This window comes from Pseudophryne corroboree, chromosome 10 (assembly GCF_028390025.1).
Source record: "Pseudophryne corroboree isolate aPseCor3 chromosome 10, aPseCor3.hap2, whole genome shotgun sequence".
Lineage (NCBI taxonomy): Eukaryota > Metazoa > Chordata > Amphibia > Anura > Myobatrachidae > Pseudophryne > Pseudophryne corroboree.
Genome location: NC_086453.1, coordinates 101,425,496 through 101,451,063, shown reverse-complemented (window position 1 = coordinate 101,451,063; position 25,568 = coordinate 101,425,496). Strand labels below are relative to the sequence as shown.

Genomic DNA, 25,568 nt, shown 5'->3' with positions numbered 1-25,568 from the left:
ATCTGGCACTGTGGGGGTCATTTATCTTTATCTGGCACTGTGGGGGTCATTTATCTGGCACTGTGGGGGGCATATCTGGACTGGTGGGGGCATTAATGTATCTGGCACTGTGGGGGCCTGGGGGCATTCATGTATCTGGCATTGTGGGGGTCATTTTTCTGGCACTGTGGGGGTCATTTTTCTGGCACTGTGGGGGTCATTTTTCTGGCACTGTGGGGGTCATTTTTCTGGCACTGTGGGGGTCATTTTTCTGGCACTGTGGGGGCATTTCTGGCACTGTGGGGGCACTTATCTGGCACTGTGGCGGTCATTTATCTGGCACTGTGGGGGGCATATCTTGACTGGTGGGGGCATTAATGTATCTGGCACTGTGGGGTCATTTATCTGGCACTGTGGGGTCATTTATCTGGCACTGTGGGGTCATTTATCTGGCACTGGGGTCATTTATCTGGCACTGTGGGGGCATTTATCTGGCACTGTGGGGGCATTTATCTGGCACTGTGGGGGCATTTATCTGGCACTGTGGGTCATTTATCTGGCACTGTGGGGGGCATATCTTGACTGGTGGGGGCATTAATGTATCTGGCACTGTGGGGTCATTTATCTGGCACTGTGGGGGCATATCTGGCACTGTGGGGGCATATCTGTATCTGGCACTGTGGGGGCATATCTGTATCTGGCACTGTGGGGGCATTTATCTGGCACTGTGGGGTCATTTATCAGGCACTGTGGGGTCATTTATCTGGCACTGTGGGGTCATTTATCTGGCACTGTGGGGGGCATATCTTGACTGGTGGGGGCATTAATGTATCTGGCACTGTGGGGGCATTTATCTGGCACTGTGGGGTCATTTATCTGGCACTGTGGGGTCATTTATATGGCACTGTGGGGTCATTTATCTGGCACTGTGGGGGGCATATCTTGACTGGTGGGGGCATTAATGTATCTGGCACTGTGGGGGCATTTATCTGGCACTGTGGGGTCATTTATCTGGCACTGTGGGGTCATTTATCTGGCACTGTGGGGGTCATTTATCTGGCACTGTGGGGGTCATTTATCTGGCACTGTGGGGGTCATTTATCTGGCACTGTGGGGGTCATTTATCTGGCACTGTGGGGGTCATTTATCTGGCACTGTGGGGGTCATTTATCTGGCACTGTGGGGGTCATTTATCTGGCACTGTGGGGGTCATTTATCTGGCACTGTGGGGGTCATTTCTGGCACTGTGGGGGCATTTCTGGCACTGTGGGGTCATTTATCTGGCACTGTGGGGGCATATCTGGCACTGTGGGGGCATATCTGGCACTGTGGGGGCATATCTGTATCTGGCACTGTGGGGGCATATCTGTATCTGGCACTGTGGGGGCATTTATCTGGCACTGTGGGGGCATTTATCTGGCACTGTGGGGGCATTTATCTGGCACTGTGGGGGCATTTATCTGGCACTGTGGGGGCATTTATCTGGCACTGTGGGGGGCATATCTTGACTGGTGGGGGCATTAATGTATCTGGCACTGTGGGGTCATTTATCTGGCACTGTGGGGGCATTTATCTGGCACTGTGGGGGCATTTATCTGGCACTGTGGGGGCATTTATCTGGCACTGTGGGGGTCATTTCTGGCACTGTGGGGGCATTTCTGGCACTGTGGGGTCATTTATCTGGCACTGTGGGGGCATATCTGGCACTGTGGGGGCATATCTGGCACTGTGGGGGCATATCTGTATCTGGCACTGTGGGGGCATATCTGTATCTGGCACTGTGGGGGCATTTATCTGGCACTGTGGGGGCATTTATCTGGCACTGTGGGGGCATTTATCTGGCACTGTGGGGGCATTTATCTGGCATTGTGGGGGCATTTATCTGGCACTGTGGGGGGCATATCTTGACTGGTGGGGGCATTAATGTATCTGGCACGGTGGGGGCATTTATCTGGCACTGTGGGGGCATTTATCTGGCACTGTGGGGTCATTTATCTGGCACTGTGGGGTCATTTATATGGCACTGTGGGGTCATTTATCTGGCACTGTGGGGGGCATATCTTGACTGGTGGGGTCATTTATCTGGCACTGTGGGGTCATTTATCTGGCACTGTGGGGTCATTTATCTGGCACTGTGGGGTCATTTATCTGGCACTGTGGGGGGCATTAATGTATCTGGCACTGTGGGGTCATTTATCTGGCACTGTGGGGTCATTTATCTGGCACTGTGGGGTCATTTATCTGGCACTGTGGGGGCATTTATCTGGCACTGTGGGGTCATTTATCTGGCACTGTGGGGGGCATTAATGTATCTGGCACTGTGGGGTCATTTATCTGGCACTGTGGGGTCATTTATCTGGCACTGTGGGGTCATTTATCTGGCACTGTGGGGTCATTTATCTGGCACTGTGGGGGCATTTATCTGGCACTGTGGGGGCATTTATCTGGCACTGTGGGGGGCATATCTTGACTGGTGGGGGCATTAATGTATCTGGCACTGTGGGGGCATTTATCTGGCACTGTGGGGGCATTTATCTGGCACTGTGGGGTCATTTATCTGGCACTGTGGGGTCATTTATCTGGCACTGTGGGGTCATTTATCTGGCACTGTGGGGGGCATATCTTGACTGGTGGGGTCATTTATCTGGCACTGTGGGGGCATTTATCTGGCACTGTGGGGGCATTTATCTGGCACTGTGGGGGGCATTAATGTATCTGGCACTGTGGGGTCATTTATCTGGCACTGTGGGGTCATTTATCTGGCACTGTGGGGGCATTTATCTGGCACTGTGGGGGCATTTATCTGGCACTGTGGGGGCATTTATCTGGCACTGTGGGGGCATTTATCTGGCACTGTGGGGGCATTTATCTGGCACTGTGGGGGTCATTTATCTGGCACTGTGGGGGGCATATCTTGACTGGTGGGGGCATTTATCTGGCACTGTGGGGGCATTTCTGTATCTGGCACTGTGGGGACATATCTGGCACTGTGTGGCCATTTATGTATCTGGCACTGCTGGGGGGGCATGTCATGTGTTGCTGGCACTGCTGTGGGGCATGTCATGTGTAGCTGGCACGGCTGAGGAGCATATCATGTAGTGTTCCCGCTAGGCGTCTGTGGCTAGGCAAAATGTCTGACGTGCTCTGCCTGGCGCAAAGTGTCTAACGTGCTCTGCCTGGCGCAAGGTGTCTAACGTGCTCTGCCTGGCGCAAAGTGTGTAGTAACTGCACTACTGTGTGGTGTAATGCGAATTGCCACTATTATGTGGCCACGCACCTTCCCCACGAAGCAACGCCCCTAAATTTTGCTGCGCGCCTTCGGCGCGCACTGTCCATGCTTTACCGTTTAGGTAGATGAGCACCAAGCATTACAGTATGTACATCATTTTGCCCTCCTAACTTAAAAATGTGCCCTCCCTGCCCTAAAAAGTGAACACTATCATGTGTAGCTGGCACTGCTGGGGGGCATATTGTGTGTAGCTGGCACTGCTGGGGGGCATGTCATGTGTAGCTGGCACGGCTGCGGGGCATGTCGTGTAGCTGGCACGGCTGCGGGGCATGTCATGTGTAGCTGGCACTGCTCATTATGTGTATCTGGCACTATACTGGAGACATTATGTGTATCTGACACTATTCTGGAGACATTGTGTGTAAGGAACACTACTGTGGCTGATATGTGTAAGGCGCTAATTGTGTGCGTAGAGGGGGTGTGAAAATATATTTTCTCTAACGTCCTAAGTGGATGCTGGGGACTCCGTAAGGACCATGGGGAATAGCGGCTCCGCAGGAGACTGGGCACATCTAAAGAAAGCTTTAGGACTATCTGGTGTGCACTGGCTCCTCCCACTATGACCCTCCTCCAAGCCTCAGTTAGATCTCTGTGCCCGAACGAGAAGGGTGCACACTAGGGGCTCTCCTGAGCTTCTTAGTGAAAGTTTTAGTTTAGGTTTTTTATTTTCAGTGAGACCTGCTGGCAACAGGCTCACTGCATCGAGGGACTAAGGGGAGAAGAAGCGAACTCACCTGCGTGCAGAGTGGATTGGGCTTCTTAGGCTACTGGACATTAGCTCCAGAGGGACGATCACAGGCCCAGCTTGGATGGGTCCCAGAGCCGCGCCGCCGGCCCCCTTACAGAGCCAGAAGGCAGAAGAGGTCCGGAAAATCGGCGGCAGAAGACGTCCTGTCTTCACTAAGGTAGCGCACAGCACTGCAGCTGTGCGCCATTGCTCTCAGCACACTTCACACTCCGATCACTGAGGGTGCAGGGCGCTGGGGGGGGCGCCCTGAGACGCAATAATAAACACCTTGGATGGCAAAAAATGCATCACATATAGCTCCTGGGCTATATGGATGCATTTAACCCCTGCCAAAATACATAAAAAAACGGGAGATAAGGCTGCCGATAAGGGGGCGGAGCCTATCTCCCCAGCACACTGGCGCCATTTTCCCTCACAGCTCCGTTGGAGGGAAGCTCCCTGGCTCTCCCCTGCAGTCACTACACTACAGAAAGGGTTCAAAAAGAGAGGGGGGCACAAATTAGGCGCAGTATTAACTATACAGCAGCTATAAGGGGAAAAACACTTATATAAGGTTATCCCTGTATATATATATAGCGCTCTGGTGTGTGCTGGCAAACTCTCCCTCTGTCTCCCCAAAGGGCTAGTGGGGTCCTGTCCTCTATCAGAGCATTCCCTTTGTGTGTGCTGTATGTCGGTACTTTTGTGTCGACATGTATGAGGAGAAAAATTATGTGGAGACGGAGCAGATTGCCTGTAATAGTGATGTCACCCCCTAGGGGGTCGACACCTGAGTGGATGAACTGTTGGAAGAAATTACGTGACAGTGTCAGCTCTGTATAAAAGACAGTGGTTGACATGAGACAGCCGGCTACTCAGCTTGTGCCTGTCCAGATGTCTCATAGGCCGTCAGGGGCTCTAAAGCGCCCGTTACCTCAGATGGCAGATATAGACGCCGACACGGATACTGACTCCAGTGTCGACGGTGAAGAGACAAATGTGACTTCCAGTAGGGCCACACGTTACATGATTGAGGCAATGAAAAATGTTTTACACATTTCTGATAATACGAGTACCACCAAAAAGGGGTATTATGTTCGGTGAGGAAAAACTACCTGTAGTTTTCCTGAATCTGAGAAATTAAATGAGGTGTGTGATGATGCGTGGGTTTCCCCCGATAACAACTGATAATTTCTAAAATGTTATTGGCATTATATCCTTTCCCGCCGGAGGTTAGGGTGCGTTGGGAAACACCCCCTAGGGTGGATAAAGCGCTCACACGCTGGTAAGGGCTCTATCCTCTCCTGAGATGGCCGCCCTTAAGGATCCTGCTGATAGAAAGCAGGAGGGTATCCTAAAATGTATTTACACACATACTGGTGTTATACTGCGACCAGCAATCGCCTCAGCCTGGATGTGCAGTGCTGGGTTGGCGTGGTCGGATTCCCTGACTGAAAATATTGATACCCTAGATAGGGACAGTATATTTTTGCCTATAGAGCATTTGAAAGATGCATTTCTATATATGCGTGATGCACAGCGGAATATTTGCCGACTGGCATCAAGTCTAAGTGCCTTGTCCATTTCTACCAGTAGAGGGTTATGGACACGTCAGTGGTCAGGTGATGCGTATTCCAAACGGCATTTGGAAGTATTGCCTTATTAAAGGGAGGAGTTATTTGGGGTCGGTCTTTCAGACCTGGTGGCCACGGCAACAGCTGGGAAATCCACGTTTGCACCCCAGGTCGCCTCTCAACATGAGAAGACGCCGTATTATCAGGCGCAGTCTTTTCGTGGATAAGCGGGCAAAAGGTTTCTCATTTCTGCCCCGTGACAGAGGGAGAGGAAAAAGGCTGCAGAAATCAGCCAGTTCCCAGGAACAGAAACCCTCTCCCGCCTCTGCCAAGCCCTCAGTATACGCTGGGGCTTTACAAGCAGAATCAGGCACGGTGGTGGGCCCGTCTCAATGAATTTCAGCGCGCAGTGGGCTCACTCGCAAGTAGACCCCTGGATCCTTCAGGTGATATCTCAGGGGTACAAATTAGAATTCGAGACGTCTCCCCCTCGCCGTTTCCTAAAGTCGGCTTTACCGATGTCTCCTTCTGACAGGGAGACAGTTTTGGAAGCCATTCACAAGCTGTATTCCCAGCAGGTGATAATCAAGATACCCCTCCTGCAACAGGGAACGGGGTATTATTCCACACTGTTGTGGTACCGAAGCCGGACGGCTCGGTGAGACCGATTCTAAATCTAAAATCTTTGAACACTTACATACAGAGGTTCAAATTCAAGATTGAGTCACTCAGAGCAGTGATTGCGAACCTGGAAGAAGGGGACTACATGATGTCTCGGGACATCAAGGATGCTTACCTTCATGTCAAAATTTACCCTTCTCACCAAGGGTACCTCAGGTTTATGGTACAGAACTGTCACTATCAGTTCAGACGCTGCCGTATGGATGGTCCACGGCACCCCGGGTCTTTACCAAGGTAATGGCCGAAATGATGATATTCCTTCAAAGGAAGGGAATTTTAGTTATCCCTTACTTGGACAATTCCCTGATAAGGGTAAGATCCAGGGAACAGTTGGAGGTCGGTGTAGCACTATCTCAGGTAGTGTTGCTGCAGCACGGTTGGATTCTCAATATTCCAAAATCGCAGCTGGTTCCGACGACTTGTCTTCTGTTCCTAGATATGATCCTGGACACAGTCCAGAAAAAGGTGTTTCTCCCAGAGGAGAAAGCCAGGGAGTTATCCGAGCTAGTCAGGAACCTCCTAAAACCGAGCCAAGTCTCAGTGCATCAATGCACAAGGGTTCTGGGTAAAATGGTGGCTTCCTACGAAGCAATCCCATTCGGCAGATTCCACGCAAGAACTTTCCAGTGGGACCTGCTGGACAAATGGTCCGGGTCGCATCTTCAGATGCATCAGCGGATAACCCTGTCACCAAGGACAAGGGGTCCCTCCTGTGGTGGTTGCAGAGTGCTCATCTTCTAGAGGGCCGCAGATTCGGCATTCAGGACTGGGTCCTGGTAACCACGGATGCCAGCCTGCGAGGCTGGGGAGCAGTCACACAGGGAAGGAATATCCAGGACTTATGGTCAAGCCTGGAGACATCACTTCACATAAATATCCTGAAGCTAAGGGACATTTACAATGCTCTAAGCTTAGCAAGACCTCTGCTTCAAGGTCAGCCGGTGTTGATCCAGTCGGACAACATCACGGCAGTCACCCACGTAAACAGACAGGGTGGCACAAGAAGCAGGAGGGCAATGGCAGAAGCTGCAAGGATTCTTCGCTGGGCGGAAAATCATGTGATAGCACTGTCAGCAGTATTCATTCCGGGAGTGGACAACTGGGAAGCAGACTTCCTCAGCACGACCTCCACCCGGGAGAGTGGGGACTTCACCCAGAAGTCTTCCACATGATTATAAACCGTTGGGAAAAACTCGACAGGTATTGCGCCAGGTCCAGGGACCCTCAGGCAATAACTGTAGACGCTCTGGTAACACCGTGGGTGTACCAGTCAGGGTATGTGTTCCCTCCTCTGCCTCTCATACCCAAGGTACTGAGATTGATAAGATGGAGAGGAGTAAGCACTATATTCGTGGCTCCGGATTGGCCAAGAAGGACTTGGTAACCGGAACTTCAAGAGATGCTCACGGAGGATCCGTGGCCTCTACCTCTAAGAAGGGACCTGCTGCAGCAAGGACCCTGTCTGTTCCAAGACTTACCGCGGCTGCGTTTGACGGCATGGCGGTTGAACGCCGGATCCTGAAGGAAAAAAGGCATTCCGGATGAAGTCATCCCTATCCTGATCAAAGCCAGGAAGGATGTAACCGCAAAAACATGATCACCGCAATTGGCGAAAATATGTTGCGTGGTGCGAGGCCAGTAAGGCTCGACGGTGGAAATTCAACTTGGTCGATTCCTACATTTCCTGCAAACAGGAGTGTCTATGGGCCTGAAATTGGGGTCCATTAAGGTTCAAATTTCGGCCCTGTCAATTTTCTTCCAAAAAGAACTAGCTTCAGTCCCTGAAGTTCAGACGTTTGTAAAAGGGATACTGCATATACAGCCTCCTTTTGTGCCTCCAGTGGCACTTTGGGATCTCAATGTAGTTTTGGGTTCCAAAAGTCACATTGGTTTGAACCACTTAAATCTGTGGACTTAAAATATCTCACATGGAAAGTGGTCATGCTGTTGGCCCTGGCCTGGGCCAGGCGCGTGTCAGAATTGGCGGCTTTATCCTGAAAAAGCCCTTATCTGATGTTCCATTCGGACAGGGTGGAATTGAGGACTCGTCCTCAGTTTCTCCCTAAGGTGGTTTCAGCGTTTCACCTGAACCAACCTATTTGTGGTGCCTGCGGCTACTAGGGACTTGGAGGACTCCAAGTTGCTAGACGTTGTCAGGGCCCTGAAAATATATGTTTCCAGGAGGGCTGGAGTCAGGAAATCTGACTCGCTGTTTATCCTGTATGCACCCAACAAGCTGGGTGCTCCTGCTTCTAAGCAGACTATTGCTCGTTGGATTTGTAGTACAATTCAGCTTGCACATTCTGTGGCAGGCCTGCCACAGCCAAAAATCTGTAAATGCCCACTCCACAAGGAAGGTGGGCTCATCTTGGGCGGCTGCCCGAGGGGTCTCGGCTTTACAACTTTGCCGAGCAGCTACTTGGTCAGGAGCAAATACGTTTGTAAAATTCTACAAAATTGATATCCTGGCTGAGGAGGACCTGGAGTTCTCTCATTTGGTGCTGCAGAGTCATCCGCACTCTCCCGCCCGTTTGGGAGCTTTGGTATAATCCCCATGGTCCTTACGGAGTCCCCAGCATCCACTTAGGACGTTAGAAAAAATAAGAATTTACTTACCGATAATTCTATTTCTCATAGTCCGTAGTGGATGCTGGGCGCCCATCCCAAGTGCGGATTGTCTGCAATACTTGTACATAGTTATTGTTACAAAAATCGGGTTATTATTGTTGTGAGCCATCTTTCAGAGGCTCCTCTGTTATCATGCTGTTAACTGGGTTCAGATCACAGGTTATACGGTGTGATTGGTGTGGCTGGTATGAGTCTTACCCGGGATTCAAAATCCTTCCTTATTGCGTACGCTCGTCCGGGCACAGTATCCTAACTGAGGCTTGGAGGAGGGTCATAGTGGGAGGAGCCAGTGCACACCAGATAGTCCTAAAGCTTTCTTTAGATGTGCCCAGTCTCCTGCGGAGCCGCTATTCCCCATGGTCCTTACGGAGTCCCTAGCATCCACTACGGACTATGAGAAATAGAATTATCGGTAAGTAAATTCTTATTTAAAGTCTATTATGAAGTTATGAGGCCACGCCCACTTTTCCAGAGGACACACCCACTTTTCCTGGAACGCGCGCGCATGGGGGGGGGGGGGCGCGTTTACATGTTCTCGCTCAGGGTACTAGTAGGCCTGGAGCCGGCCCTGGTTGGTTCTAATAGCAATATAGAATGATGTGATAATTGGTAATCATCCTAAGGCCACGTAATGCGCTGGTATCATGTCTGTTCAGCAGGTATGAGCAACTAAGCTATATGTAATATGTCCAACAATGTAAAGAATTCAAGGTGCTATTGGGAGAGTCTGAAAAACCTATAATTTCCTTGGTGAAACGCTTATTTTTTATTCCAGTTATCTGTATGTTATATTATTTATCCCAATCTATGATGTTATTCCTTTATGCAGTCCAAGAGTATGCTGCAGTTGTCTGTGTAGAGTGCGTTGTAAATTCTGCTTGGGTAAATGCTAGATACTTTAGATTATCAATTTGTGTGCAGAAATTTTATAATTGAGTTACAGGCGTTGTAGCTCCCCATGTGGTACATTTAGAGGTGTGTCATTGTTAATCTAGAAGTTTGAAATCTCCCCATATTATAACTGTGCTTTCCAAAGAGACGGGAGGGCTGTGGTGCTTTGTGACTGAGAGAAGCGTATTGGTTGTGTATATACTTTCTATGGCTATTTTGTATACCTAAGATATTTTGGGCTACCGTGTATCCTTGATCAGCGCAAAGCGCAGGCGACGAGGCATCCATGCCTGTTCCATCCATAATCAATAAAACGCATTCATTTGCTAATATTTTCACTGTCTGGTTATAATATAAGTTGACACTGCCCACTTGGAGGAGTACCAAAACTCATCTCATGTAGCATGTGTCAGAAGTCTCCGGAGCCCTGGGTTCCCTTACCAAGTTGTCACTGACCCATAGTGATAAACAGCGTTTCGCTTTGCATCTTAAAGCAATTTCCCAGCTTTGAGCATCTTCTCCCCTGATGGCATCCCACTTTCCTCCATAGAGCAGGTGTGCTGCTTCACTTAACATTTCTAGTTACAATCATGTGATCTCTGATGTCAGGGTACCACCCAATTTAAATGACCCATCCTATTTAAACCACTGTAGCAGTCCGTATCGCAGCCATAGTATTAGGCTCACATCCTGATCTCCAGCTCCTCATACATGTCTCATGTATTACTAGTGTCTGAGTATTAGCATGGCTGGTTTCCGGACAACTGTCTCCATCTGTTCCCTTGGCACCATTAATTTGACATTTGAGAACCACTGCTATACGGTATCATCTCTTTACCTCTTCAAGTAGGAGTATGTCATAAAGAGTTTTGTTTCTGGTCATACCTGCTTCCATCAACCCAATAATTCTTGGACTGGCCTGGCTGCTGCTACGTTTTCCTATTTTGGTCTGGCACAGAGCCTAATTTTTTTATTGGAGGGATCCCAGTGCTCTAAAAACTACTTACAACCTGTTGCACTCCTGGACCAGATCTGCCAGGTTGAGACATCTATTCAAAATGCTTCTCTGCTTCCACAATTTCGGTGATGTTTGGATATCTTCAGTAAGCAGAAAGTGGAGAAGCTTTGTGCCCATCAGGAGTGTAAGTGTTTCATTGATTTTATTGGCCTTGATGCAGAATTTTCTCTGTCCAAGCATGAAATCCAAATTACGAGCAAATATATCTCCTGGAACAGGGGTTTATATGCAAGTTTCATTCAGTTCTTAGCGCTGCTTTCTTCAAGAAGCATAGGGGGTTAATATCTTATATTTATTACTGTGGAGTGTGCGTGATCACAATTAAGGATCGATACCCAGTGCCATTAATTTCAGAACTTTTTGATCATATTGATGGGACCGTTCTATTTATGAAGATGGACCTGCGAACTACATTATGAAAATGGACCTATGAACTACATCTAGTTATATTTGACTTGGACAAGCAGGCGAGTGGGAAATAGCATTCAACAACCGGAATGGGCATTATGGGCACCTAGTCATGCCATTTGACCTCAGTGATGCCCCAGCCATATTCAAAAATTTCGTGAATAAATTTACAATTTGTAGGGAACTTCAGCTAGCACAGTCCTTTTGTGTTCCTGCAGCTACATCCAAAATTGGTGAAGTGGGCTGATGCTTCCTATTTCCCTGGTCATGTCTGAGTCGAGAAATTCTGCACTGCCGCCACGCTGATAGTATGCTGGGCTGTCGGTCTCGGTGATCGGTCGCCTGCTCCAGTCTCCGCAGCCTACACACTATAATATCGGTCGCCTTGTCAGCTGCCGGGGCTCCTCGTTTTTAAGCAGGTTTAAAAACCAAGAGACGCAACAGGTGATCGGTGGAGGATACACACCTGTCCAATGTCTCTGATCTCCTGAGGATTGGACAACTGTGAACCCAGCTTAAAGCTGTCACCACTGCAGGCATCTACTGTTCTTTAGTAGCATAGATAAAATCCTTTATAGGCTAGAGGGAAAGCAAGAATCACATCTGCCTTATAGCCCTTCTGCTGAGGCCATTACAACTTGTAAGCAATGGATAACAATTTATTGTGCTTTCTGACGCCTTAGATTTTATACCATTGTTCCTTTCTGTGGGGAGTTCAGAATGATTTAAATGTAATCCTGTAACTTGGGTTGATTTTAATGTAGCATAGTTGAATGAAACAAAGTAATTCCATTTTTGCACTTTACTGAAGATAAAAACACTTTTGTTTGTATCTTTATTTATAGTGTATTTTTTTGTTTTTAACAGCTTCAAGTACATCTCCTGTGAAGTTGGAAGAAAAAGAAGAGACTGAAAAAAGCCCCGACACGACATCCAAAACTAAACAAGAGAAAAGTAAGATACAAATGTATCCTCATAGCATAAAATAGGGTCAGATTCAATTAGTCGCTGTAAAATCTTTGCCGCGGCTTGAATTAATGCACTTATTGCGTCTATGCTTGCTCCCGTTTAGCATGTTGGATAATACTTATCCTGGTGGTCGAGCAGTGATTTTCTATGATGATAGCTACTTTAAGTGTGGGCTCATGCTTCCTATTTTCCTGGTCATGTCTGAGTCGAGAAAACCCTTGCTCGTGATCCTTAGAAGATATTTGTGGCCTTCAGTACAATCCGATGTAAAGGAATTCACAAATAACTGTTCCACTTGTGCCCAACACTAGATTATCGTGACTTTTTGGGACCATTATACAGTATGTTCTCCCAGTTCCTGACCATTTATGGACACACACATCCATGGACTCACTACTGATCTACCGTCCTGCCAAGGATTCAATACAATCTGGGTAATAGTAGTTGTCTGAGATGTTCCCTTAAAAGACTTAAGCTGGGTACACACTAGATCAGTGTTTCCCAACCGCGGTCCTCAAGGCACACTAACAGTCCTGGTTTTAGTGATATCCAGGCTTGAACACAGGTGACTTAATTAGTACCTCAGTTATTTTGATTTAACATCTGTGCTGAAGCCTGGATATCACTAAAATCTGCACTGTTGGTGTGCCTTGAGGACCGTGGTTTGAAATGCCTGCACTAGATGATAGTGTGTACACAGCGATATCTCATGCGGCGTGCTAGCGGCATCGGCAAGGGGCCATGCTGTATTTGGCAGCATTGTCTCGTCAATGACATCCCCCTATTGGTCTGCATCTACGGACGACAGGGGATGTCGATGATCTGTGGGAGCGCGCATCATCGACAATCTAGTGCATACACATTGGACAATATGTTGTTCCAAAATGTCTGAAACTGACATATTGCTCAGAATATCGCTTAGTGTGTACCCAGCATTACCCTCGGCTCCTAAACTAGCAAATCATTTTGTGAGGGAAGTCTTTAGATTACATGGATTACCCAAGACCATTGTCTCTGACTGTGGAGTGCAGTTTACTTCTACATGTTGGAGAGCACTTTGCAGGAGTTTTGGCGTCAAAGTAAGCTTTCCTCTGCCTACCATTTTGGAGGTACAGATGTGTCCTTATATATGCGTACGCATCGTGGCAGTGCTATACTGTGGGAGCCAGGGTTCAGTCGCTCCTGCGGGTCTTCAATGTTGATTCCAATGGCAGCAGGAGTGTGTTTATGCATGGCTCCCACTGTGCCAGGAAACACAGCAGCAAATGGAGAGGACACATCTGCAACGTGCGTAAATCAGGTACCTGGGGATATATTTACTAAAGTGCAGGTTTTTAGAAGTGGAGCTGTTGCTCTTAGCAACCAATTATTTAGTAATGTTTCTCCTTCATCCACTAGGGGCCACTGGAGTGCAGATACAATGGGGAAATAACCGGGAGCTGTTACTTTAAATTTATAACCATGTGACCAGCTCCTCCCCTACTATGTCCCCCCTCCAAGCCAGTCTTTAATTTGTGCCCAAGGGAGCTGGTTCACTTGGGTCTTCTCTGAAGAATTGTTTTTTTTTATTTTCTCTAACGTCCTAGTGGATGCTGGGAACTCCGTAAGGACCATGGGGAATAGCGGGCTCCGAAGGAGGCTGGGCACTCTAGAAAGATCTTAGACTACCTGGTGTGCACTGGCTCCTCCCACTATGACCCTCCTCCAAGCCTCAGTTAGATTTCGTGCCCGGCCGAGGTTGGATGCACACTAGGGGCTCTCCTGAGCTCTTAGAAAGTTATAGTCTTAGAATTTGTTTTTTTCAGTGAGACCTGCTGGCAACAGGCTCACTGCAGCGAGGGACTAAGGGGAGAAGAAGCGAACTCGCCTGCTTGCAGCCGGATTGGGCTTCTTAGGCTACTGGACACCATTAGCTCCAGAGGGATCGACCGCAGGCCCAGCCTTGATGTTCGGTCCCGGAGCCGCGCCGCCGTCCCCCTTACAGAGCCAGAAGCAGGAAGATGGTCCGGAAAATCGGCGGCATGAAGACATCCTGTCTTCACCAAGGTAGCGCACAGCACTGCAGCTGTGCGCCATTGCTCCTCATACACACTTCACACTCCGGTCACTGAGGGTGCAGGGCGCTGGGGGGGGGCGCCCTGAGGCAGCAATAAAAACACCTTGGCTGGCTAAAATACCTCAATATATAGCCCCTGGGGCTATATATGAGGTAAATACCCCTGCCAGAATCCCCAAAAAAGCGGGAGAATAGGCCGCGAAAAAGGGGCGGAGCCTATCTCCTCAGCACACTGGCGCCATTTTTCCCTCACAGCTCGGCTGGAAGGAAGCTCCCTGGCTCTTCCCTGCATTTCTACAGTACAGTAAGAGGGAAAAGAGAGGGGGGGCACTAAATTGGCACTGTATACAGTATAAGCAGCTATTAGGGACATAACTCAGTTAGTCCCTGTATATATATAGCGCTCTGGTGTGTGCTGGCATACTCTTACTCTGTCCCCCCAAAGGGCTTTTGTGGGTCCTGTCCTCTATTTGAGCATTCCCTGTGTGTGTGGAGTGTGTCGGTACGGCTGTGTCGACATGTTTGAGGAGGATAATGATGTGGAGGGGGAGCAGATGCCTTTAGCAGAGATGTCACCCCCTGCGGGGCAGACACCTGAGTGGATGGTATTATGGCAAGAAATGAGTGCACGTATAGACTCCTTACATAAAAAATTTGACGACATGCCGACTGTGGGACAGCCGAGTCTTCAGCTCGTGCCTGTCCAAGGGTCTCAAAAGTCATCAGGGGCTCTAAAACGCCCGTTATCTCAGGTGGCACAAGTAGATGTCGACACGGATACTGACGCCAGTGTCGACGACGATGAGTCAAATTTAATGCCCGTTAAGGCCATTCGCTGCATGATTGAGGCAATGAAAGAGGTGTTAAATATTTCTGATTTACATCCAGGTACCACAAAAAAGGGTATTATGTTTGGGGAGAAAAAACTACCTGTAGTTTTTCCCCCGTCAGATGAATTAAATGAAGTGTGTGAAGAAGCGTGGGCTTCCCCTGATAAGAAATTGGTGATTCCTAAGAAATTACTAATGGCGTTCCCTTTCCCGCCAGAGGATAGGTTACGTTGGGAAACACCCCCGAGGGTGGATAAAGCGCTCACACGTTTGTCAAAAAAGGTGGCACTACCGTCCCAGGATACGGCCGCCCTTAAGGAACCTGCTGATAGAAGGCAGGAGGCGATCCTTAAGTCTGTATATACACACTCAGGCATTATACTCAGACCAGCGATTGCGTCAGCTTGGATGTGCAGTGCTGCCGCTGCATGGTCAGATAACCTGTCAGAAAATATTGACACACTAGACAGAGACACGATCCTGTTAACAATTGACCATATCAAAGACTCAGTCTTATACATGAGAGATGCACAGAGGGAAATCTGCCGGCTGGCATCTAAAGTAAGTGCACTATCTATCTCTGCTAGGAGATGCTTATGGACTCGTCAGTGGACTGGAGATGCAGATTCCAAAAGGCACATGGAAGTTTTGCCTTATAAAGGGGAGGAATTATTTGGGGATGGTCTCTCCGACCTAGTTTCCACAGCAACGTCTGGGAAGTCAGCATTTTTACCCCATGTCCCCTCACAGCCTAAGAAGGCGCCATTTTATCAGGTTCAGTCCTTTCGATCCCAGAAAAACAAGCGGGGAAAGGAGGGTCTTTTCTGTCAAGAGGCAGAGGCAGGGGAAAAAGGCTGCAGCAAACAGCAGGTTCCCAGGAACAAAAGTCCTCCCCCGCTTCCTCTTCCAAGTCCGCCGCATGACGGTGGGGCTTCACAGGCGGAGCCAGGTACGGTGGGGGCCCGCCTCAGGAATTTCAGCGATCAGTGGGTTCGCTCACAGGTGGATCCCTGGATCCTTCAAATAGTATCTCAGGGATACAGGCTGGAATTCGAGGCGATTCCACCCCGCCGTTTCCTAAAATCCGCCTTGCCGATTGCTCCCTCAGACAGGGAGGCAGTGCTAGCGGCAATTCACAAGCTGTATTCCCAGCAGGTGATAATCAAGGTACCCCTACTTCAACAAGGCCGGGGTTACTATTCCACACTATTTGTGGTACCGAAACCGGACGGTTCGGTGAGACCCATTTTAAATTTGAAGTCCTTGAACACATACATAAAAAAATTCAAGTTCAAGATGGAATCGCTCAGGGCGGTTATTGCAAGCCTGGACGAGGGGGATTACATGGTATCCCTGGACATCAAGGATGCTTACCTACATGTCCCCATTTACAATTCTCACCAGGAGTACCTCAGATTTGTGGTACAGGATTGCCATTACCAATTCCAGACGCTGCCGTTTGGACTCTCCACGGCACCGAGGGTGTTTACCAAGGTTATGGCGGAAATTATACTCCTTCGAAAAAAGGGAGTTTTAATTATCCCATACTTGGACGATCTCCTAATAAAGGCACGATCCAAGGAACAGTTGTTAGTGGGAGTAGCACTATCTCAGGAAGTGCTGAGCCAGCACGGTTGGATTCTGAATATCCCAAAGTCACAGCTGGTCCCCACGACACGTCTAATGTTCCTGGGAATGATTCTGGACACGGCCCAGAAAAAAGTGTTTCTCCCGGAGGAGAAAGCCAGGGAGTTGTCTTCTCTAGTCAGAGACCTCCTAAAACCAAAACAGGTATCGGTGCATCACTGCACGCGAGTCCTGGGAAAGATGGTAGCTTCTTACGAAGCAATTCCATTCGGCAGGTTCCATGCCAGAATCTTTCAGTGGGACCTGTTGGACAAGTGGTCCGGATCGCATCTTCAGATGCATCGTTTAATAACCCTGTCTCCACGAACCAGGGTGTCTCTTCTGTGGTGGCTGCACAGTGCTCATCTTCTGGAGGGCCGCAGATTCGGCATACAGGACTGGGTCCTGGTGACCACGGATGCCAGCCTACGAGGCTGGGGGGCAGTCACAAAGGGAAGAAATTTCCAAGGACTATGGTCAAGTCAGGAGACTGCCCTTCACATAAATATTCTGGAACTAAGGGCCATTTACAATGCCCTAAGTCAAGCAAAATCCCTGCTCCTACACCAGCCGGTGCTGATCCAGTCAGACAACATCACGGCAGTCGCCCATGTGAATCGACAGGGCGGCACAAGAAGCAGGACGGCGATGGCAGAAGCCACAAAAATTCTCCGATGGGCGGAGAATCATGTACTAGCACTGTCAGCAGTGTTCATCCCGGGAGTGGACAACTGGGAAGCAGACTTTCTCAGCAGGCACGACCTCCACCCGGGAGAGTGGGGACTTCATCCAGAAGTCTTCCAAATGATTGTAAATCAATGGGGTCGTCCACAGGTGGACATGATGGCGTCCCGCATAAACAAAAAACTAGAGAAGTATTGCGCCAGGTCAAGAGACCCTCAGGCGATAGCGGTGGACGCCCTAGTGACACCGTGGGTGTACCGGTCAGTGTATGTGTTCCCTCCTCTACCTCTCATACCAAAGGTACTGAGAATAATAAGAAAGCGAGGAGTAAACACAATTCTCGTGGTTCCGGATTGGCCAAGAAGAGCGTGGTACCCGGAACTTCAAGAGATGATCTCAGAGGACCCTTGGTCCCTGCCGCTCAGACAGGACCTGCTACAGCAGGGCCCCTGTCTGTTCCAAGACTTACCGCGGCTGCGTTTGACGGCATGGCGGTTGAACGCCGGATCCTGAAGGAAAAGGGCATTCCGGAGGAAGTCATTCCTACGCTTATTAAAGCCAGGAAAGATGTTACGGCAAACCATTATCACCGCATATGGTGGAAATATGTTGCATGGTGCGAGGCCAAAAAGGCCCCAACAGAGGAATTTCAACTGGGTCGATTTCTGCATTTCCTGCAAGCAGGAGTGAATATGGGCCTAAAACTAGGCTCCATTAAAGTACAGATCTCGGCTCTGTCGATTTTCTTTCAAAAGGAACTAGCTTCAGTACCTGAAGTTCAGACATTTGTGAAAGGAGTGCTGCATATTCAGCCCCCATTTGTGCCTCCTGTGGCACCTTGGGATCTCAACGTGATGTTGAATTTCTTGAAATCACATTGGTTTGAGCCACTAAAAACCGTGGATCTGAAATATCTCACGTGGAAAGTGGTCATGTTATTGGCCCTGGCATCAGCCAGGCGAGTGTCAGAATTGGCGGCTTTATCATGTAAAAGCCCTTATCTGATTTTTCATATGGATAGGGCAGAATTGAGGACTCGTCTCCAGTTTCTCCCTAAGGTGGTGTCAGCGTTTCACCTGAACCAGCCTATTGTGGTGCCTGCGGCTACTAAGGACTTGGAGGACTCCAAGTTGCTAGACGTTGTCAGGGCCCTGAAAATATGTTTCCAGGACGGCTGGAGTCAGAAAATCTGACTCGCTGTTTATCCTATATGCACCCAACAAGCTGGGTGCTCCTGCTTCTAAGCAGACTATTGCTCGTTGGATTTGTAGTACAATTCAGCTTGCACATACTGTGGCAGGCCTGCCACAGCCAAAATCTGTCAATGCCCATTCCACAAGGAAGGTGGGCTCATCTTGGGCGGCTGCCCGAGGGGTCTCGGCTTTACAACTTTGCCGAGCAGCTACTTGGTCAGGGGCAAACACGTTTGCAAAATTCTATAAATTTGATACCCTGGCTGAGGAGGACCTGGAGTTCTCTCATTCGGTGCTGCAGAGTCATCCGCACTCTCCCGCCCGTTTGGGAGCTTTGGTATAATCCCCATGGTCCTTACGGAGTTCCCAGCATCCACTAGGACGTTAGAGAAAATAAGAATTTACTCACCGGTAATTCTGTTTCTCGTAGTCCGTAGTGGATGCTGGGCGCCCATCCCAAGTGCGGTCTATCTGCAATACTTGTACATAGTTATTGTTAACTAAATCGGGTTATTGTTGAGCCATCTGTTGAGAGGCTCTATCGTTTCATACTGTTAACTGTGTTTCATATCACGAGTTGTTCGGTGTGATTGGTGTGGCTGGTATGAGTCTTACCCGGGATTCAAAATCCTTCCTTATTGTGTACGCTCGTCCGGGCACAGTACCTAACTGAGGCTTGGAGGAGGGTCATAGTGGGAGGAGCCAGTGCACACCAGGTAGTCTAAGATCTTTCTAGAGTGCCCAGCCTCCTTCGGAGCCCGCTATTCCCCATGGTCCTTGCGGAGTTCCCAGCATCCACTACGGACTACGAGAAACAGAATTACCGGTGAGTAAATTCTTATTTTTTTTTATTATTATTTTACTTTCTTACACTCACAGACTGGCAGCTCTGCCACTGCCAGTCTGCACTGCGAAGCTGCCAGCGGGGTCCCATCGCAGCTGTGTGCGGCTCGGGATGGGGCCCGGCTGAAAGAGACACTAGCTCTCCGGAGACTGGCCGGACACCGCTGCGTGTGGCGCGTGTTGGGGCCGCTCCGTCGGCAGAATATCCTGGCAGCACGGCAGCGGTGAGTATGAGTGGCCAGACACCGCTGCGTGTGTCAGGGCCACTCCATCATTCCATAGAAGCAGCAGCGGTGAGTACACAAAGATCCTATAATGCTCTTATTACAGAAAATAACAGCTTGAGGTTGCTGGCTGCTGAGAGAATGGCTCTGTGCTTAATAGACATCTATGCGCAGACCTGGGTTCAAAACCTGCTCTGAACCAACAATTGCCACTGCACATTACACTCCTCCCGCTAAAAACCCCCAGCACTTAAGCAGATGTGCCTATTCAGTTTCAAACTCGCCACCATTACAGAGGGGGCGGAGCTTGTTCTCTCTCTGCACAGCGGGTTCGGCATCCCCCAGCTCCCCGGCTCACTTTGCCGGCGGGGGATACAGGGCGCTGGAGTTGGTAACTTTTAAATTGGGTGCCATAACGGGGGGGGGGGGGGGTGTTTGGGGAGCTTAATCACGCTCTGCACAACGGGTTCAGCAGCACTTTGCCGGCGGGGGATGCGGGCGCTGGAGCTTGTCAGTTTTAAATTGCGCACCATAGCGGAGGAGGGGGTGCTTAAGCCCGCTCTACACAGCGGGTTCAGCATCACCCGCTCCCCGCTATGATTGCGCTGGAGCTGGTTGAATTTAAAATGGGCGACATAATGCGGGGGGCGGAGCTTAATCCCGACAGAGGGCCTTGGCTCCCGGCGGCTCTGCACGCGCTGGCGGCCATTTCCTCTACCCGGACTCCGCTGTTTGCTGTGAAGGCTTTTTTCAGACAAGATAAGGTAGGAACGGCTGAGACAGTTACTAGAATGAAACTTGGGTTAAGCCCAAGTACAAACTATTAAATTTTACAGTGATAGCACTTTGCTGTAACTTCACACCATTCCCTTGCCCTGCGCTAGCGCCGTTGATTTTAAATATAGGCGCCATAGCGGGGGGGGGGGGGGGCTTATACCCAGTGCCCCATTGTCCAAGGGGCTAATGACAGTTACAGCCGGCTGCGGCTTACAACTCCACCGCGATTTATTATAATAGCAGGGACATCCAGGTACAGACCTTGGTTCTCGTCCCACATAACTTCACCTCGTCACAACAAATTTTCCCCAGCTTTTCTCACAGGCTGGCCACCATTTTGGGCAACCAGCGGAGCTTACGAGAAACGTGTATTGCACCTGTTCCTAATTTTGCAGTACACTACATACACTACATACACTACATTTTCACCGACTGGTTCAATTATAAGGTTCTATCGGTTATGGTGTCAACTGTTTCGTTGTCAGTAACGTTATGTGTCAACTTTGTTGTTGTCCGTTATGTTATAGGAATTCTCCATTGTCAACCTCTCTATAGTTCCTGTTCGGCTCAGTAAAAAACACTGAGATACTACACTGAGGTACTCTGGGATATGGAGGGGTGGAGAGTTCTAAATTTAAATATTCAGTGCCTTTGTTTCTGCTAAGCCGTCCATTTCCCAAGAGTACTCCAGTGCCCCCTATGGATTCAAAGAAAAGGATTTACCTGGTAAGTACCAAAATCCTATTTTCCCCAACTTTTCTCACAGGCTGGCCACCATTTTGGGCAACCAGCGGAGCTTACGAGAAACATGTATTGCACCTGTTCCTAATTTAGCAGTACACTACATACAGGGCGGGTATTGCCTTCCCTTTATTATTCCTTTGTTTCACTATGTACTAATGCTGTTTGTAATTTGTGTAATGTGTGGCATCAGCCAAATAGCTGCTGTGGCTCAGTACGCTAATAGCGGGGGACATCTGAAGACAGAGAAGGGAAACGTGCCTGTCACTGCACGTTATAGTGCATGGATTACATAGGGCTACACTTAAACGTAACACCCAGGACAGTCAGATAATTCCCTGTTATGTGAGGTTTGTGCGGTGGAACCATCTGCTTAGCCCTCAACGCAGCTGCAGCGCACTACTGTTTGAACAGCTCACCTTATGCAGGTAATGTCACTGTTAACCAGACATTTCTACTCTCCAGGTTTCTATAAGGAGGTTGCTAACCACCATGTTACAGTATCGAGGCGCTTTTTACAGCAGTTCGTCTAGTGCGTTCCCCGGGGTTCGGCGTCAATGAAGAGAATGACAGCGACTTTTCCTGTTTCGGATGACTTGGCTGTGCTCCGGTCTGCGGCCTGGAGACATCCGGATGCACGATTTCAGATATCAAACAATGTTTGTTTTCCTATCCTTTCCCCGCGGACAGCAGGAAACGATATGAGACCTCTCCAATTATATACCCCTCCATATATCGCAGGTCCAAGAAACTGCCGGTTCCTGGTGCAACCTCAATGCAGGAGCCGTCTGACGGCAACAGGGGTACCGCTTTGTCCGGCGCAGGTAGGTTGTGGGGAAACAATCGTCCTCTGGGTTACGGGACGGTTTGCATCAGGATCAGTTGATACCTTTGGCAGATCATATTCACTAATCTGCTTTATATTCTTTTAATGTCTCCAAAGAAGTCTGTATCCTCGAAGCCTGAATTTCCGCTGGAGCTATCCTAACCCGACGACCTTTAGGGCTACGACTGGGACAGGCGGATATTGCATCCTAGTGGGCAGCAGAGGCGTTGTCCTTTACGGACCTAGTCAGGAACGATCTTCCTGCCTGGATTTCTCAGGCCATTGGTGGTAAGTCCACTTTTTATTCCCCTACCGCTGCTCCAGTTCCAAGACGGACCTATACCGGTTATTCCTTTCGATCCGTCCGTGCCTCTTCCAGGTTTTGAGTCCATGACAGGGGTGGTGCCTCCGTCACCAGGGGATTTCAGAGTAAGAGGCCGAGGCAGAGGTTCACCAACCTCGGACTGGTCTGATTGTAGGTCCTCCAACACATCCACCGCAGGTCGGGCCTCCCTGCCATCTGGGAGATCCCAGGGTGGGCGCATGTTTGTGGTTTTTCTGGGAGGCTTGGGTATGTTTGGGTTAGGTTTTCTCATCACTTGCGGTTTCAGACTCGATTTTGGAGTCCCATCCGCCTCAGTGTTTCCTCACCACGGGTTTGCCGGTTTCCGACAACAAGAGAGTCGTACTGCAGGCGGCATTCCAAATGCTTCTATCTGCAATGGTGCTGATCCCTGTTTCTGCACGGGGCAATTTCTCTGCCCTTTGTTTTTTCTCATACCGAAGCCAGTTAGCTCAGCCAGGCCTATTCTGAATTTATAATCCCTTCATTGTGTGATTGCTAGTTGGAGCAAACAGGGTTTAGGCGTCCTTAGTCATTGGGGATGCCTGCTTACTGGTTCCCATTGAGTTTCCTCATCGGGCTTTTCTTCTATTCGCTGTACAGAATACACGGGTCTCATTTATGCTCCTAGTACAGTTTTCTACTTGTTTCTCAACATGGTCCGTCGGAGGATTTTTCCCTTCCTCAGGACCAGTATTTCTCTCAAGCCGTTGTGGCGCTGAGAGAGGTCACCTACATCATCCTCTGAGCAGAGGACAAGAATCTTCATTCCACGCCAGGTAGGGCACCCGGGTGAGTGGACATTCCCCGGAGTTTCGTCAGCTGGTCCGCTGTTGGTGGAAACCTCGGATCGACATCATGGCTTTCCGACTGACTCTTCAACTGCCCCTTTACTACTCTCGAACGAGAGCCCTGGCGACAGTAGCCGTGGATGCCCTCAACGACTCCGTGGTACTTCTGGTTAGTTTTTCTTTCCTACTTTCCTGTTCTTACCTCAATTTCTGCAACGCATAAAGGGAGAATGTGCACTAGTTCTCCCGGTGACTCCAGATTGGCCGCGCAGGACTTGGAAATCCACCCTGCTCCTGTTGTCAGTAGAGGAGCCTTGGCTCCTTTCTCTGTGGGACGATCTGCTTCAACAGGTTCCTTTTCTCTGTTCAGTCTTACACGGGTTTCGTTTAACGGCGTGGCTATTCACGAGACCTTCTTAGACGGAAGGACTTCCATCGTTTATACCTACTAGGCTCTGATTTTGGAAGTCAGTTACCTCGCCTCACTGTTAACACTTTTGGAGACCTTATGTGGCCTGGAATGAATGGCGAATGTTTTTTCTCTTCGTTTTTTTTTTTTTTTCATTTAGCCGCCGCCTTTGGTTTCTCCGGGTGGTTTTCTCGGTTGAGCTTTGACTAAGTTTACCTGAGTTTCAGTTCTCTGCTGTGTCGGTTTTTTCGAAAAGGAAATTAGCCTGGCTGCCGGAAGTTCGGACTTCCTTGCAGGGAGTACTGTAAATGCAGCCTCCCTTTCGCCCTCCAGCGGCACTAGGGGACCTCATACTGGTTCTCACTTTTCTGCAGTCTCGGTTATTTGAATTTCCGGAATTGGTGGAGATGTATTATCTCACCTGGAAGGTGGTCCTTCACCTGGCTCTGGCTTCGGCCAGATGGGTGTCGAAGCTAGGGGTCTCTTTCTCTCTCTCTCTATTTCCTTCTTGTCGGCCTTCTTGCCTTATATTCCCTGAGGATAGGCTGAGCTTCATACTCAGCTGTCGTTTCTTCCAGGGGGGATGTCCGCTTTTCACATAAGTCTGCCAGTTGTGTTTTCGGCCCTCTCGGCGGATTCACCGGATTCGTGACTTTTGGATGTTGTCAGGGCACTCCTACTCTGTACAGAGGACTTCGGCTATTCGACAGTCTGGTTTATTCTTTGTTCTGTACGATGCTCCCGTCCTTTATGACCGGGGTCCCAGCAGAGGTTGGCCCGTTGAATACGCTTGACCATCAGACAGGCTAATTTGGCGGTTGCTTGAGAGCCTCCGTATTCTATTTCGGCACACTCCACACGCTCAGGGGGACCTTCGGGGGCGGCCGGCCACGGGGTTTCCGTGACTACTTTATATCGCGAAGCCGCTTGGTCAGGCCTTCATACGTTTGTCACTTTTTACAGTCTTGACACTTTTGCGGCCTCTGGGTCACAGTTTGGCCGAGCGGTTTTGCAGGACTCTCAGCGCTCTCCCTCCCGTCTTGGGAGCTATGGGACATCCCCATTGTATCTGCACTCCAGTGGCCCCTAGTGGATGAAGGAGAAATCAGGATTTTGGTACTTACCGATAAATCCCTTTCTCCGATTCCACAGGGGCCACTGGACGCCCACCCAGCGCTGTTCCTCTTACTTCACTTATCGGGTTGCAGGTCACTGCGCGCCTGCGCGTATTGTTCCGGTTACCCTCTCACTATGTTTCCAGGTTTCCTTAGGGTTATCCTGTTATAGTTGACTTAGCGAACCTCCTCTACTTTGATGATGGTCTTTTCCAGCTCTCCTCGGGCACAGTTTTAACTAGACTGGCTTGGAGGGGGGACATAGTAGGGGAGGAGCTAGTCACATGGTTATAAATGTAAAGTGCCAGTTACTGCCTACTATTTCCCCATTGTATCTGCACTCCAGTGGCCCCTGTGGAATCGGAGAAAGGGATTTATCGGTAAGTACCAAAATCCTGATATCTAGCACCTCCTAGTAGAAAATAACTGGACTGTAGTTGCAATGGGCAACATTTTCACTTCTAAAAACCCACATGTCTCCACTAACCAAGGTGATAGGCTAAGATTGCTCATAATGATGTTTCAGAAGTCCTCAGCCTTTTTGTCCAACTATTTACTTATGCTGCTGCAAGCCTAAGCTCCCATGAGTTTCACCAGCCTGTCACACTGGTGTAATGGTTAGTATTACTGCCTCACAGCACTGAGGTCATGGGTTCGATTCCCACCCTGGCCCTAACTGTGTGGAGTTTGTATATTCACCCCGTGCTTGTGTGGGTTTCCTCCCACAATCCAAAAATATACTGGTAGGCTAATTGGCTCCAAAGAAAAATATGAACCCTAGTATGTGAGTGTACATGGGCAGACTAGATGGGCCAAGTGGTTCTTATCTGCCGTCAAATTCTGTGTTTCAGAAAGAAGTTCGCAACAAAGTATCTGTTCTTCTGTATAGCCAATCCTTGTTGGCAGAGCATAATCCATAAATCACTTAGACATTGTGTCAGAATCT

At 49.2% G+C, this 25,568-nt stretch overlaps 1 protein-coding gene across 2 annotated transcripts in view; it reads left to right on the top strand.

Annotated features, from left to right (window-relative positions):
• LIG1 (DNA ligase 1) overlaps positions 1 to 25,568 on the top strand; it is a 359,710-nt gene that overhangs the window by 161,998 nt on the left and 172,144 nt on the right. For both annotated transcript variants that reach the window (XM_063942666.1, XM_063942665.1), the window contains one exon: positions 12,063 to 12,149. In XM_063942666.1, coding sequence (XP_063798736.1) covers positions 12,063 to 12,149 — 87 coding nt within the window. The remainder of the gene's footprint in view (positions 1 to 12,062; positions 12,150 to 25,568) is intronic.